The sequence below is a fragment of the Manis javanica genome, chromosome 15 (genome assembly GCF_040802235.1).
Source record: "Manis javanica isolate MJ-LG chromosome 15, MJ_LKY, whole genome shotgun sequence".
NCBI classification, from domain to species: Eukaryota; Metazoa; Chordata; class Mammalia; order Pholidota; family Manidae; genus Manis; species Manis javanica.
Window position 1 is genome coordinate 24,782,721 of NC_133170.1, and position 17,097 is coordinate 24,799,817.

The 17,097-nt window shown below is 40.6% G+C and overlaps 1 protein-coding gene and 1 long non-coding RNA gene across 3 annotated transcripts in view; one reads left to right on the plus strand and one right to left on the minus strand.

Moving 5' to 3' along the window:
* Positions 1 to 674: 674 nt before the first annotated feature.
* On the minus strand, positions 675 to 10,099 carry LOC140846414 (uncharacterized). The gene is made up of 3 exons (XR_012125478.1): positions 10,007 to 10,099; positions 4,377 to 4,535; positions 675 to 3,042 (listed from the first exon to the last, which is right to left on the minus strand). It is a non-coding gene; the product is annotated as an uncharacterized lncRNA (long non-coding RNA).
* The window catches only part of LOC108392220 (C-type lectin domain family 4 member A-like), a 28,845-nt gene continuing 21,777 nt past the window's right edge, over positions 10,030 to 17,097 (plus strand). The window contains exons 1-3 of one of the 2 annotated variants that reach the window (XM_073222609.1): positions 10,030 to 10,143; positions 15,015 to 15,155; positions 16,413 to 16,529. In XM_073222609.1, coding sequence (XP_073078710.1) covers positions 15,074 to 15,155; positions 16,413 to 16,529 — 199 coding nt within the window. In that variant the 5' untranslated portion in view covers positions 10,030 to 10,143; positions 15,015 to 15,073. Of the gene's footprint in view, positions 10,144 to 14,346; positions 14,921 to 15,014; positions 15,156 to 16,412; positions 16,530 to 17,097 lie in introns of those variants that run through there. The other variant, XM_017652315.3, reaches the window with a different exon arrangement.

Sequence of the window (17,097 nt, forward strand, 5' to 3'; positions counted from 1 at the left end):
TCCGGAGAAAGATTTAAATGATATGGACCTCATGACTCTTCCTGAAAGGGATTTCAAAATAAAAATCATCAACATCCTAATGGAAGTACAGAAAGATATCCAAGAACTCAGGGATGAATTCAGATCAGAGATTCAATCGTTAAACAACACAATGGAGGGTATTAAAAGTAGGTGGGATATGGTGGAGGAGACAATAAATGAAATAGAAACTAGAGAAGAGGAATACAAAGAAGCTGAGGCACAGAGAGAAAAAAGGATCTCTAAGAATGAAAGAATATTGAAAGAACTGTATGACCAATCCAAGCGGAACAATATTCGCATTATAGGGATACCAGAAGAAGAAGAGAGAGAAAGGGATAGGAAGGGTCTCTGAGGAGGTAGTTGCTGAAAACTTCCCCAATCTGGGGAAGGACATAGTCTGTCAGGCCACGGAGATCCACAGATCCCCCAACACAAGGGACCCAAGGAAGACAATAGCAAGACACATAGTAATTAAAATGGGAAAGATCAAGGATAAGGACAGACTGTTAAAAGCAGCCAGAGGCAGAAATAAGATCACATACAAAGGAAAGCCCTTCAGGCTAACATCAGACTTCTCAGCAGAAACCTTACAGGCCAGAAGGGAGTGGCATGACGTATTAAATGCCATGAAGCAGAAGGGCCTGGAACCAAGATTACTTTATCCAGCAAGATTATCATTTAAATTTGAAGGAGGGATTAAACAATTTCCAGATAAGCAAAAGCTGAGAGAGTTTACCTCCCACAAACCATCTCTGCAGTCTATTTTGGAGGGACTGCTATAGATGGAAGTGTTTCTAGGGTTGGATAGCTGTCACCAGAGGCAGTAAAATCACCGTAGGGAGGGTGGAGCAGCTGATTGCAAGGCAAATGCAAAATTAAATTGACTATCCCCAAAGTCAATCAAGGGATAGACAAAAAGTACAGAATTTGATACCTAATATATAAAGAATGAAGGAGGAAGAAAAAGGAGGAGAAATAGAAAAGAACTTTTAGATTGTGTTTGTAACAGCATACTAAGCGAGTTAAGTTAGACTCTTAGATAGTAAGGAAAGTAACCTGGAACCTTTGGTAACCACGAATCTAAAGCCTGAAGTGGCAATAAGTACATACCTATCAATAATCACCCTAAATGTAAATGGACTGAATGCACCAATCAAAAGACATAGAATCACTGAATGGATAAAAAAACAAGACTCATCTATATGCTGCTTACAAGAGACTCACCTCAAACCCAAAGACATGCACAGACTAAAAATCAAGGGATGGAAAAAGATATTTCATGCAAACAATAGGGAGAAAAAAGCAGGTGTTGCAGTACTAGTATCAGACAAAATAGACTTCAAAACAAAGAAAGTAACAAGAGATAAAGGACATTACATAATGATAAAGGGCTCAGTCCAACAAGAGGATATAACCATTATAAATATATGTGCACCCAACGCAGGAGCACCAGCATATGTGAAACAAATACTAACAGAACTAAAGGAGGAAATCGACTGCAATGCATTCATTTTCAGAGACTTCAACACACCATTACTCCAAAGGACAGATCCACCAGACAGAAAATAAGTAAGGTCACAGAGGCACTGAACAACACACTAGAACAGATGGACCTAATAGACATCTATAGAACTCTACACCCAAAAGCAACAGGATACACATTTTTCTCAAGTGCACATGGAACATTCTCCAGAATAGACCACATACTAGGCCACAAAAAGAGCCTCAGTAAATTCAAAAAGATTGAAATCCTACCAACCAACTTTTCAGACCACAAAGGTATAAAACTAGAAATAAATTGTACTAAGAAAGCAAAAAGGCTCACAAACACATGGAGGCTTAACAACACTAAATAGTCAATGGATCAATGACCAAATTAAAATGGAGGTCCAGCAATATATGGAAATAAATGACAACAACAACACAAAGCCCCAACTTCTGTGGGACACAGCTGTCCTGACCCGTGGGTAAGTCAACATGGTCTTGAGGAGGGGAGTGGGAATGGATGGGACAAGAGACACGAGAAAAAGAGACAAGACAGTGTTCTGATCAAGTGTCATTTATTCTTGAGATACGTGGGGTTTTATAGGGTAAGAAACAGGAAAAGGGAGGGGGCATGCAGCTGCACAGGAACAAAAGGGAGGCGTATGCAGCTGCAGTTAGATCAAAGCAGGGTGTTTTCACACAGATATGCTTATTTTGGCAAGGAGCTCTAACCGCCATATGTTCCGAGCTGGTAACAGGAAAGCACACAAGAGTTTCTTTCTCTCAGAAGTCTTATGATTTAATTATTGGCCGGCTCCCCACAGGTCCCCTTTCTTTATTTAAAATTAAAAAGGAGAAGAAGAAAGAGACTGCATGATGGGACTTCCATGCGACTGTGCCTGTCTTAGGTTGTTCCTTCCTCTAGGAATCTTACCTGTCTTTGGCTAACCAGTCGTGAGATCACTTGCAGAGCAACATACTGGCACATACTACATCTTACCTGTCATTGGCTGCCAAGACAGCTAGGTCTTGCGCCTGTCTTAGGTTGTGTAGTAATGTGCAGGAAGGCGGCACCATATTGTATGGCATAAGCTCATGTGGAGAACATACACGCATTTTCTTCTTGTTCTAGACGGTGATAATGGACCTGAATGGGGCAAGCCAGGATTGTGTTCACTTGATTTTTTACAAAGGACATAAGCTTCTGGAACAAAAAAGGGCCGAGAGATAGGAGGAGAAGCAAGCTGAGCAAGGGTCCTAGTATGGGGAGAAGGTAGGGGAGGATCCCATTTAACCCAGTCCACAGGGGGTTCTCGAACAATTCTTTTTTCCTTTTTATAAGGTCTTCTTGTAGCTTCTTAATTTTGTCTCGAACTATTCCGGATTTATTAGCATAAAAACAACTCTTTTCTTCTAGGGCTAGGCAGATTTCTCCTTGTTCAGCGGTAAGCAGATCTAGGCCACGCCTGTTTTGTAGGACTACTTCTGCTAGTGAATCAATTTGGTCTTGAAGATCTTGTAGAGTACCTGAAATAGCTTGAACATCATCAATTAACTGAAGAGATAATTGGTTATACTTATGTAGAGATACGCCCAGTCCTGAAGTTCCTGTAGCAAATGCTCCAGTGACACCTAAACCTATTAGCAAGGGGATGAAAGTAACTGCTCGCTTGTGTCTTTTAGGAAGATAATCAAAAGAGGGTAGTGGAATTGTGTCATTTCCAGACACAATATTTATATCTGGGAGAAGGATTGCAGTAGTGCACTGCCCTGTCCTATTGCCGGGCAGTGCAGTGTAGGCTAAATTATTTCCACACACAAATACTTGTCCTTTAGGGGGGCACAGGAAACAATGGTCAGAAATGTTGTAATTGGTGGTACAGTTGGCGAATGTGATATTCTCCACATCTATATCATAAGAGTTATTTTGATAGCTCTGGTATAAGCAGGTTAAATTCTCATTTGAAAGAGGTTGAACCTTAAAAGGGAGGCTCAAGGAACAGTTGTCTGAGGAGGACACGTTGGATGACACTGAGGATATATTAGCGGTTAAGATGGGTAGGGGCATAGGTGTTCCCCAAGGCATACAGAGCCAGCAATCTGCTGCGAGGGTGAGATTAGTCTGGTTGAGTAATTGGTGGGTATTTTCAAGTAGAATAGCTGTTTGAGTATCTAAATTTATTCCTCTGGGTTTAGGGAAAGCTAAAGGGTGGTATATTAAGGAAGGATACATATACTCTATGAGTTGCTCTATACACTTTTGCACGAGTTGTTCACAGGCCCTATCCGATAGACCTCCTCCATCGGACACATGAATAGGTGACAAGACCTTCCAACAAACAGGTTTTCCTGGCATCCCTGCACAACTAGCTGAAAGTGGTGAGTTATGGGAATGGGTCTGTACAGTGCCCCAGCGGGTTGTCTTCAGAATGGCTGTCAGATAAGTTTGGTTTTTATAATGACAGCTCTGGACTATGCATTTGATCTTGGACTGTAAAGGTGCCAGTGGCATTGCAATTACAGGGTATTGATTTCTTGTCAGCAGTTGGTGTTATGGAAGGCTTTTTAACGCATTTCCAAGAGAGTTGCTTCCATCCTCCACTAGAGGAATATCCTCCTGCAGAGATATCTGCTGTGAGATATGCTGTCTTATCCTGACAATCTATGGGTCCTCGGGTGGTAAATTGGGGTTCAGCTAAGTATTTTGTCCCTTGAGATGTTACTTGTTTATGTCCTTCTATATTGGGTTCTAAATCCTGTATTCCTCCCTTACAATCACATGGTTGTCCAAATAGCTGCACATAGATCTGTTCTTTGTTAGGAGATGATTGAAACCCCCCATGACAATAGAGAGGGAATAGTATACTTACCGTGAAGAAGGTGAAAACGCGAGAGTTGATGGGCTTCATCCTTTTATAAGGTGCAGTTAAGAAGTGCGAAGATGCCAACAAGGATCCAGTAAGTGGTAACAAGAATAGTCTGCTGTACAAGGGTCCACTGGGGAGGGGTGGAGGCGGCAAGCCCGATGCCTGAGATGAAGGCAATGACTAAGGCTGTGGTTAAGAGTCAGGGCTCACAGTCCGTCATCACTCTGTAAAGGTGAAGTTTGGGGGATGTAATGATCTACTTGTTTAACAAGTCGTTCTGGTAGCCATCTGGCTGAACTCATGTCTTTAGAATATATACAGACAGATCCTCGTCCCCATATGAGCACGGGGTCTGGGCCATGCCAAGAATTGGTCAGGGGATCTTTCCATTTTACTTGAGCGAACTGTTTCTGTGTATTTGCATGCCAGAACCTTTGTGCTGCTGATTGTCTGTGCTGTCTAAAGATAAAAAATTTAAAATAAAGAGGGCATGGTGTAGAATGTTCCTGGGGGATCCTTTGACTGGATACCATTCCCCCTTTTTTATTTTGTTAATGGTAGTTTTAAGGGTGAGATTAGCTCGTTCTACAGTTCCTTGTCCTTGAGGATTGTATGGTATACTGGTTATGTGAGGTATGTGGAGATTTTGGCAAAATTGTTCAAAGTTGTGGCTACTGTAACCGGGCCCATTATCAGTCTTAATTTGCTGGGGCATTCCCATGTTGGCTATGGCAGTTAGAACATGAGCTATTACATGTTTTGTGGCTTCCCCTGTTTGTAGTGTGGCTAAAATAAAGCCACTATAGGTGTCAATAGAGACATGAACATATTTAAGAGGGCCAAATTCTGGGATGTGTGTCACATCCATTTGCCAAAGGGCATTGGGCATTAGTCCACGGGGGTTTACACTGAGTTGTGGCACTGGAAGGTGGAGGGAGCAAGAAGGACAAGACTTGGTGATGTCTCTAGCTTGCTCTCTGGTGATTTTGAACATAAGCCGAAGAGTATGGGCATTCAAATGATGTAGCTCATGGGCCTTTCTTGCTGAAATGATAGGATCTTTAGAATGGATCAGACAGCAAATTTTCGTGGTTGCCTTCTGCTAGAGGACTGGGTAAATTGGAATGAGCATGTAAATCGCCTATAAAAAAGGGTTCTATTCTGCGTCTTATCAGTGTTTGCAATTGCAGGAAGAGTGTTTCAACAGTTGAAGTTGATTTCAGTTGGCTACAAGTCTCTAATTGCGGGATAGAGTAAAAAATAAAGGCACTGTCAGTGTAAAGATTAAAAGCATTGTTTGGAAAAGTGAAAAAAACAGCAACTGCATTGAGTTCCACAATTTGAGCAGAGGAATTGGGAACAGGGAATGTTACTCGGTTTGAGCCACAAATATACGCGGCGGTACCATTAGAAGATCCGTCTGTAAATATTAAGAGAGCATCTTGCAAGGGTTTACTTGAGGTTATTTTGGGAAAAATGAATTCATGTTTTTGAGCAAAATAAATTAGCTTACTTGGAGGGTAATGATTGTTGCGGTGTCCTGAAAACGCTGCAAGGGAAATAGGCCATGTCTCAGTGGTTTGCATGAGCCAATCAACTTGTTCCTTTGTATAGGGTTGAATAATTGTGTCAGGGTCTTTGCCAAAATATTGCACACTCTGAGATCTGCCTAGGATAATTAAGTCCGCAACAGCTTCATAATAAGGCGTTATGACTTTTTTGGGGGAGACAGAGAGGTGGACCCAAAGGAGTGGGGCAGTCTTGCCAAAAGACAGCTGTAGGAGTAAGTTTAGCTTTGAAGATGATATAGATAAGTGGCTTACTATAATCTATAAAGGTAATGGTCTGGTTACTAATAGCTCGTTGAACAATATTAATGGCTTCTCGGCTGTTCGGGGTAAGGTATCGGGGAGATGTGGGTTGGCTGTCTCCTTTGAGAATATCATATAAGGGTTTCAAGTCACTTTTAGATATCTTTAGATATGGTACAAGCCAATTTATATCTCCTAACAATTTCTGAAAATCATTAAGTGTGGTGAGGTGATCAAGATGTAGGAGGGGCCTAGGAGATGTAATAAAAGCTCCTTTCATCTGAAAACCTAAATAGGTATAAGGATCTTGTAATTGAACCTTTTCAGGTGCTATTTGTAAACCTGCTTCGTGAAGAGCAATGCTCAGGTGAGAATAACATTGCAGGACTTCATCTTCCTTTTCTCCTGCTAACAGTATATCATCTATATAATGTACTAAATACATTTGTTGCCATTTAGAGTGAATTTATTGTAAGGTTGCATCAACAAAGGATTGACAAAGAGTTGGACTATTCGACATCCCTTGAGGCAAAACTCTCCATTGAACTCTTTTCATCGGGGCTTTAAAGTTAATGGAGGGGAGGCTGAAGGCAAATCTTTTTTGATCAGCGGGATGGAGCGGGATGGTAAAGGAACAATCTTTTAGGTCTATGACAATTTTGTAGTGACCGAGGGGGATAGCAGTGGGTGAGGGAAGCCCTGGCTGTAAGGCTCCCATGACTACCATAGTTTTATTTACCGCGCTTAAATCTTGCAATAACCTCCATCTTCCTGATTTTTTCTTTATAACAAATATAGGTGTATTCCATGGTGAATTGCTAGGGACAATATGGCCTGCCCGATGTTGTTCCTGCACCAACTGCTCGGCAGCTTGTAGTTTTTCTTTCGTAAGGGGCCATTGGTCCACCCATACTGGATCATCTGTAATCCAGGCGATTTTGTCAGCATGGGCGGCAGGACAGCCAATGGCCTTCACGAAAAATGTCCTAGTCCTTTTAGGGCAAGGTTAATTGGGGGTTGTAACGGTTGGGTAATTCCACTGGAAGTTTTCCCTAAGCTTTGTCCTGGAAGGTATCCCTGCTTAAACATCTGTAGGGTCACTACTTCATTAGGACTACCGATGACCATGCTCATCTGAGACAATAAATCTCTGCTCCACAAATTAATGGGTAGTCCAGGTATAACAAATGGTTGAATAGTTCCACTGTTACCTTCCTTATCTCTCCAAGAGAGAAACTTAGTACCTCTTTTGGATTATTGCTTTGTCCTATACCTTTCAAATGAGTTAGGGAGTCTTCAAGCCGCCAAGACTGAGGCCAGTCATCCTTCTTTATTATGGTAACATCTGCACTGGTGTCTACTAGCCCTTGAAATTGTTTTTCATCTAACCATAGTGTTAAAAGCGGCTTGTCATTTGTGATTTCTTTAACCCAAAATGCTTCTGAGGACCCGAATCCTCTTCTTCCTTGATGGGGATTAAGGGATTCATTATTGGTATTTAGTAATGGGAGGAGCAACAACTGAGCAAAGCGCTTCCCATTAGGGATGGTATTTATATTTTTTGGTGAGGAAGCCATGACTGATTTCTCCAGTATAGTCACTGTCAGTAACACCGGGGTAGATCATCAGTCCTTCCATTGTACTGCTGCTACGTCCTACACTTAACCCAAAGTATCTGCAGGTAGGGGGCCATAAATGCCTGTGGGCAAGGCTTGAACTCCCATGTTGGGGGTCAATACTGTGTAGGCGGTGGAACAGAGGTCCAATCCTGCACTCCCTGCTGTGGCTCTGAGGAGTGTTAAGATGGATTGTCGCTGCTGGCAGCTTGTGCAAAAAATTGACTCTCTGGCCCCATTTTTATGGGGCCTGGGGCCGGCCCTGTTTCCCGTTTCCCTGGTTCTGAGTAAGGTTGGTATTCAGGGGATGGCCGGCATAATCTGTTTTAGATGGGCATTCATTTGCCCAATGGTTGCCTCTCTTGCATTTGGGACAGAGCCCAGGGGCTTTTTTAGTTTCTCTCTTAGGGGCTTCACTACAATTTCTGGCATAATGTCCTGTCTGTCCACAATTAAAACATTTGATCTTGTTTGTTTGAGCGGATAGAAAGTCTCTGACAGTGCGGCCTTGCATAGCAGCTGCCATGGCTAAGCCCTGCTGATATGCAGAGCCTATGTCCGAACAAAGGCGAATGTACCCTGAGAAGTCAGTCTTTTTCCTATAAGGGAGTATGGCTGCCTGGCAGGCTGCATTAGCATTCTCGTATGCAAGTTGACAAAATCTGTGCCCGCCTCTGTACTCTCAAATATCCTTCCTGCTGCAGTAAGGAGGCGATAGACAAAATCAGCAAATGGCTCATCTGGACCTTGTTTTATGCCTGTGAGTGAGGCACTAGCATCTCTTTTTACTGGTATCTTTCTCCAAGCCTTAGTAGCTGCTACTTGAGTCTGAGCGTACAATCCTACATCATATTGCATCTGTTGGTCACTGGTGGAAAAATTGCCTTCACCTGCTAACGTATCATAAGTCCACCCATTATTAGCCTGTGCACTGCGTCGCACAGTATCGCGACAATTCTCAACGAATTCTGATTTCCACAAGAGATAGTCACCGCCTGACAGTGTAGCGCCTGGCGAGAGATCTCTAATCTCCGGGAGTAAGCCAATTTTCCGCTACTGATTCTACTATGGCCATGCTGTAGGGGGGCAGTAGCACCATACTGTGCAAGGGCTACTTTGATTTCTTTGATGACTTTAAAATCAAAGCCATTATGGTGCCTCCACACCTGTCCTTGGGCTTCTGTGGTCTCTGTAACGGGAAAGGCTTCTGTCTCTGAAGGGACAGACAGATTATCTTGTCTAATTTGGGCCTTCAGAGAAGCTCCCTTTATTGGAGGTTTAAGTTGCTCTGGTGGTGTGGTCTGATTTTCAGGTTTAATTTCGGAGCTACTTTTCTCTACTCTTCCCATTTTCAATGCTTCCAATTGTCGAATTAAATCTTGATGCTCTTTTTCTAATTTTATTTGCTCTTTTATTGACTGTATTTTGTCCAGTAATTGCTGATGAGGATTGGTAACTAATGCAGTAAAAGGAAGTGCACTAGGCAAGGCTCGATAAGGGGGAGGCAGAAATTTTGGCTAGTCATCTTTATTATATTTAGCTGCCTCTTCTTCTAAATCACTCTCATCACTGTCATTCAAATCTTTTGCGACAGCCTTAACAACAGTTTTTATGCTCCTTTTATGGGTGTCTTTCAATGGCGGGCTTTCACCTATCTGATTAGTGTTTTTCTCCTCGTGTCCTTTTTGGGGATTTCAGATCTAGAGGCTTTGTCAGAGCCCCTTTTTGTTTTACTAGTGAACTTAATATCAAGGGCATGGTGACTTTCGTCACTACTATCAAAGGACATTAGGTCTTCTTCCAGGACTGGTTTTTCTTCCTCTAAAACGGGGCTTAAGGTGGCTTTACTTTCTTTTTGCAGGACTTGTTCTCCAGCTCCAATGGCTTCTGCTACTATAGGGTCTCTATGTCTCTGGGATAGGATCTCATCTATGAGATTCCAATAAGAGGAAATGGTTATGGGGACTTTTTCGGGGCCGAATGTGTCATAGTAATCCTTAAGAGCGTCACCCACGCGCTTCCACCAGGACTCATTAATAGTTCCTTCGTTAGGAAACCAAGGACAGACATCTTTTATATGGTCAAAAAATTTTAACAAGTCTTTCACTGAAACCTTTACTCCTCGTGCCTTTAAAGTCTTTTTCAATCCACAAATAAACAGCTCTTGCTGACTAACTGCTTGTCCCATGATCACGTGTGCACTTACCGAGGTAGGTTCAGGCGAGCACCGGGTGGATGTCCTCCTGCCTCTATATGCTTCGTCGCTGACACACTGCACAGCGTTCCTCACGGCGTCCCCTGTACTCGCGCCCCATGTTGGGGGCCACTTGTCCCGACCCGCGGGTAAGTCAACGTGGACCTGAGGAGGGGAGTGGGAATGGATGGGACAAGAGACACGAGAAAAGGAGACAAGACAGTGTTCTGATCAAGTCTCGTTTATTCTTGAGATACGTGGGGTTTTATAGGGTAAGAAACAGGAAAAGGGAGGGGCATGCAGCTGCACAGGAACAAAAGGGAGGCGTATGCAGCTGCAGATAGATCAAAGCAGGGTGTTTTCACACAGATATGCTTATTTGGCAAGGAGCTCTAACTGCCATATGTTCTGAGCTGGTAACAGGAAAGCACACAAGAGTTTCTTTCTCTCAGAAGTCTTATGATTTAATTATTGGCCGGCTACCCACACGCAGCAAGAGCAGTCTTAAGAGGAAAGTATATAGCAATCTAGGCATATTTAAAGAACGAAGAACAATCCCAAATGAATAGTCTAATGTCACAATTATCAAAATTGGAAAAAGAAGAACAAATGAGGCCTAAAGTCAGCAGAAGGAGGGACATAATAAAGATCAGAGAAGAAATAAACAAAATTGAGAAGAATAAACAATAGAAAAAATCAATGAAAACGAGTTGGTTCTTGGAGAAAATAAACAAAATAGATAAGCCTCTAGCCAGACTTATTAAGAGAAAAAGAGAATCAACACACATCAACAGAATCAGAAATGAGAAAGGAAAAATCACCATGGACCCAACAGAGATACAAAGAATTATTAGAGACTACTATGAAAACCTATATGCTAAGAAGCTGGGAAACCTAGAAGAAATGAACAACTTCCTAGAAAAATACAACCTTCCAAAACTGACCAAGGAAGAAACACAAAATCTAAACAAACCAATTATCAGCAAAGAAATAGAAGCGGTGATCAAAAAACTAGCCAAGAACAAAACCCCCGGGCCAGGTGGATTTACCTCAGAATTTTATCAGACATACAGAGAAGATATAATACCCATTCTCCTTAAAGTTTTCCAAAAAAATAGAAGAGGAGGGAATACTCCCAAACTCATTCAATGAAGCCAACACACCCTAATACCAAAACCAGGCAAAGACCCCACCAAAAAAGAAAACTACAGACAAATATCCCTGATGAACGTAGATGCAAAAATACTCAACAAAATACTAGCAAACCGAATTAAAAAATATATCAAAAGGATCATACACCATGACCAACTGGGATTCATCCCAGGGATGCAAGGATGGTACAACATTTGAAAATCCATCAACATCATTCACCACATCAACAAAAAGAAGGACAAAAACCACATGATCATCTCCATAGATGCTGAAAAAGCATTCGACAAAATTCAACATCCATTCATGATAAAAACTCTCAGCAAAATGGGTATAGAGGGCAAGAACCTCAACATAATAAAGGCCATATACGATAAACCCACAGCCAACATCATACTGAACAGCGAGAAGCTGAAAGCTTTTCCTCTGAGATCTAGAACAAGACAGGGATGCCCACTCTCTCCACTGTTGTTTAACATAGTACTGGAGGTCCTAGCCACAGCAATTAGGCAAAACAAAGAAATACAAGGAATCCAGATTGGTAAAGAAGAAGTTAAACTGTCACTATTTGCAGATGACATGATACTGTACATAAAAAACCCTAAAGACTCCACCCCAAAACTACTAGAACTGATATCAGAATACAGTAAAGTTGCAGGATACAAAATTAACACACAGAAATCTGTGGCTTTCCTATACACTAACAATGAGCCATTAGAAAGAGAAATCAGGAAAACAATTCCATTCACAATTGCATCAAAAAGAATAAAATACCTAGGAATAAACCTAACCAACGAAGTGAAAGACCTATACCCTGAAAACTATAAGATACTCTTAAGAGAAATTAAAGAGCACCCTAACAAATGGAAACTCATCCTATGCTCTTGGCTAGGAAGAATTAATATCATCAAAATGGCCATCCTGCCCAAAGCAATATACAGATTTGATGCAATCCCTATCAAATTACCAACAACATTCTTCAATGAACTGGAACAAATAGTTCAAAAATTCATATGGAAACACCAAAGACCCCGAATAGCCAAAGCAATCCTGAGAAGGAAGAAGAAAGTAGGGGGGAGATCTCACTCCCCAACTTCAAGCTCTACTACAAAGCCATAGTAATCAAGACAATTTGGTACTGGCACAAGAACAGAGCCACAGACCAGTGGAACAGATTAGAGACTCCAGACATTAACCCAAACATATATGGTAAATTAATATTCGATAAAGGAGCCATGGACATACAATGGGGAAATGACAGTCTCTTCAACAGATGGTGCTGGCAAAACTGGACAGCTACATGTAAGAGAATGAAACTGGATCATTGCCTAACACCATACACAAAAGTAAATTTGAAATGGATCAAAGACCTGAATGTAAGTCATGAAACCATAAAACTCTTAGAAAAAAACATAGGCAAAAGTCTCTTGGACATAAACATGAGTGACTTCTTCATGAATATATCTCCCTGGTCAAGGGAAACAAAAGCAAAAATGAACAAGTGGGACTATATCAAGCTGAAAAGCTTCTGTACAGCAAAGGACACCATAAAGAGAACAAAAAGTTACCCTACAGTATGGGAGAATATATTCGTAAATGATAGATCCGATAAAGGCTTGACATCCCAAATATATAAAGAGCTCATGCACCTCAACAAACAAAAAGCAAATAATCCAATTAAAAAATGGGCAGAGGAGCTGAATAGACAGTTCTCTAAAGAAGAAATTCAGATGGCCAACAGACACATGAAAAGATGCTCCACATCGCTCGTCGTCAGAGAAATGCAAATTAAAACCACAATGAGATATCACCTCACACCAGTAAGGATGGCTGCCATCCAAAAGAGAAACAACAACAAATGTTGGTGAGGTTGTGGAGAAAGGGGAACCCGCCTACACTGCTGGTGGGAATGTAAATTAATTCAACCATTGTGGAAAGCAATATGGAGGTTCTTCAGAATGCTCAAAATAGAAATACCATTTGACCCAGGAATTCCACTTCTAGGAATTTACCCTAAGGATGCAGCACTCCATTTTGAAAGAGACAGATGCACCCCTATGTTTATCGCAGCACTATTTACAATAGCCAAGAAATGGAAGCAACCTAAGTGTCCATCAGTAGATGAATGAATAAAGAAGATGTGGTACATATACACAGTGGAATATTATTCAGCCATAAGAAGAAAACAAATCCTACCATTTGCAACAACATGGATGGAGTTGGAGGGTATTATGCTCAGTGAAATAAGCCACGTGGAGAAAGACAAATACCAAATGATTTCACTCATATGTGGAGTATAAGAACAAAGAAAAACTGAAGGAACAAAACTGCAGCAGAATCACAGAATCCAAGAATGGACTAACAGTTACCAAAGGGAAAGGGACTGGGGAGAATGGGAGGGTAGGGAGGGATAAGGGTGGGGAAGAAGAAAGGGGTATTATGATTAGCATGTATAATGTGGGGGGTCGGGGAAAGGGGAGGGCTTTGCAACACAGGGAAGACAAGTAGTGATTCTACAACATCTTACTGCGCTGATGGACAGTGACTGTAGTGGGGTTTGTGGGGGGGACTTGGTGAAGGGGAGAGCCTAGTAAACATAATGTTCTTCATGTAATTGTTGATTAATAATAAAAAAATAAAAAAAATCAGTGGAAGCGGGTTCCTTACTATCACACGTGGAAGGGAGAAAACTAGGATGAATCTTTGGTATTTGGGTGGACTTAGAGGAGTTACTGTGAACTCATGGCTTGCAATTTATTCAGATATAGAAATAAATACAGAGGTAAATGCGTGTCATGCAGGAGCAGGAGGACTTAAGTGGGAAGGAACATCATTTGGGGGGTAGTTGAATCTAGGGTGTGAGCTGAGAGTATGTGGAAAGACTGCACATGAAAGATTTAGTTTTTGGAGTGTTTCCAGTGGCCTTTGGAAAAAGTCATATTTAACACTTAATTTATCTCCTAATTTGTGAGTCCATTTAATTATCCTAACTTACTAAAAAATTGTCATACACAAGTAGTGAAGTGACTCTATAGCATCTTACTATGCTGATAGTGACGGTAATGGGGTCTGTGGTGGGAACTAGATAATAGGGGGAGTCTAGTAACCATAATGTTGCTCATGTAATTGTACATTAATGATACCAAAAAAAAATTAGTCACACATGCCTGTATAGCCTTTTGTTGTAGTGGCATGAAAATTCAAGGGATAGAGAAGGGTGGCCTACTTCTCTAACATCCAGTAGAAAGAACAGATTTCTGGTGTTGCTGGTGGTGACTGTAGGCAGATGAATGGAGGTACGTGATGGAGTTGGTAAAAAATTACATGGAATAACAGGGAGCACTGGGGAGCAGTTTCTGAAGGCAGATGATCTAAACTTTGACTCCCTATGACATGAAAGGATGCTGACTCATGAAAGTGGGGAGGCTGACATGTGAGTTTGTCAATGATCCTCTTAGAATGTGGTCCCCAAAAGTTGCCTGAGCAGCCTCAAGTGATGAGGAGGATGCAGCATGAATGAGTGTGTACCCAGGTTGGGCATTTACATGGAGATGTAAACAGATATTTAAATTTCATTCTTGCTGATGACAGTTCTCAGGAAAAAATTCTAATTGCTTAGTTGTTCCTCTTTTCCTTCACTTCCTTTTTCTTTGCCTACCCTTTGAGTTCCTACTTATATTTGCAGGCATATGTTTAAAGGCTGTTATCCTCACTGCGCTGGTCCGGGGGATTGGACCAACTAAAAATCTGTGGTTTTTAGTTTTCCCCGAGATTCCTGTAAGGGTTATTTGCCCATCCAGGGCCTCTATTCTCATCTAGTTGTATGATAGGAAGTAAAACCAGTTACTACATGTTTGGGTTTCATTTTAAGATGCTTTAAGGAAGAGATGAAAAGGATTTTTTGAAGAGAGCAGAAGATCTCTTCTCAGCATGACTTCAGAGATCACTTATGCTGAAGTGAGTTTCAAGAAAGAATCCAAGCCCTCAGACACCAAATCAAAGCCTCCTGCAGGTAAGACACACTTTCTGGTGGTCAGAGAATAAGCTGAAGAATGAAGAGAAAATACTACAAACAAAGCATAGGTAATGCTAATAGCTGATTCTCCTGACCGTCCACAGTGGGGAAACAGGATTCTCAGAAGACTGAGTTGTTGAGGATGAGCATTAAGGGATTGTACAGTTGTAGAATAATAAACTGAGGTGTGAGAAAGCCTTGTAGTCCTAAATTACAAGAATGTTAATTATACTGAGATGTTGTGTGCCTGTGCTTTCTGAGGCTGAGTGAGTACTTGTTAAGATTTACTCTCTTAGCAATTTTCAAATATGCAATAACATTTCATAGTTCATAATATTATTAAAATCTGTAGTACTATTAACTATAGTTACCATGCTGCACATTACAGCCTCAGGACTTGTTTATTTTAATAATCGGAAGTTTGTATCTTTTGACTACGTTCATTCATTTTACTAGCTGTTCAGCCCTGCTTCTGGTAACCACCAATCTCATGAGTTCAGTTTTGATTTTTTTTTGGATTCCACATATAAGTGAGGTCATACAGTGTCTGTCTTTCTCTTTATGACTTATTTCACTTAGCATAATGCCCTCAAGGGTTCATCCATGTTGTCACAAATGGCAAGATTTCCTTTTTTTTTACTGGCTGAATAATATTCTTTTGTGAATAAATAACACGTTTTCTTTATCCACTCATCCATTGATGGACACTTGAGAAAATAATTCTCACGAAATGGTGACTAAAAATGTTTGACCTTATTTTAAGGATATGATGAAGAATGCTTATAAAGATTTATCTGCTATTGCATTATTTGAAATAGTTAAAGTTGGAAACAATCTAGAAGATTATTTAAACATACAATGAAATAATATGCAACCACAATAGAATATATTAAAGAAGAAACTATGGTAGTATGAAAAATGTTCATGATATAGTGTAAAAGAAAAGAGTAGGTCAGAAACCAATATATATGTTATATCAATCATGTGGGAAAATGTGAATGAATGTATACACACTTTAAAAATTGCTAGAGGATATACACCAAGATATTATTAAGCTATCCCCAATGGTAGATGTCTGTGCTTTTATGCATTTTCCAAAGTTTCTATAGGGAACATTATTCTTTCTTTCCTATTTTCATATTATTCAAATATATTGTTGGTAATAATGTGTCATCCAAGAAAAGAGAGAAGAGGAAGAGAAGAAAGAGGAAAGTCAGAATTTTTATAATTAAACTAATTTTATTTCTCCTTCAGCTCCCAAAGAGAACACCAACCTTCACAAAAGTTATCCCAGTTTTCTTACGCTGCTTCTTGCCTCAGTGCTGATACTTCAGCTGCTATTGGCAATCTCATTTTTTATTGCTTTTATCAGTAAGTATCCAACTGAATCTATTAGGAATGTGTGCTTTATGTGAAGAGATGACCTCCATTAGAAACTGACATTTAGCAATGGGTTTATTCAGAAATCTGGAGAAGTCATCTCTGGGGGGAGACACAGTGAGTGGGAATCCATTGGGAATTTTATTCATTGAATTTAGTTACTTTTCTATAAAAATAATGGAATATACTCTTTAGAGAAATTGAAGAGTATGTGTGTGCATGTGTTTGTGTTGTGAATGAAATCTATATGGCACCACTTCTGTACTAGACAGTTGTTTAAATGAAGACAAATGTGTTTTTCCTTAGTAGTGTTTCCTTAGGCCTTTGGGATGCACAGACAAATATTTTGGGATGAGATGAATCTGAAGGAGATGGGAAGAAATATTCCAGAAAGAGTTCCCCACTGAATTTTTACCTTAGTTTTTTCTATCCTGCCCAAGACTGTGTGAGATTTAAAAGCCAATTTTGCAAATAGGTGAATTTCTGCACATCTTTGCTTTTAAGAATTTAACAGTTTTAAAAGGTATAAGAACTACACTTAACCCTTGAACAAAGCCAG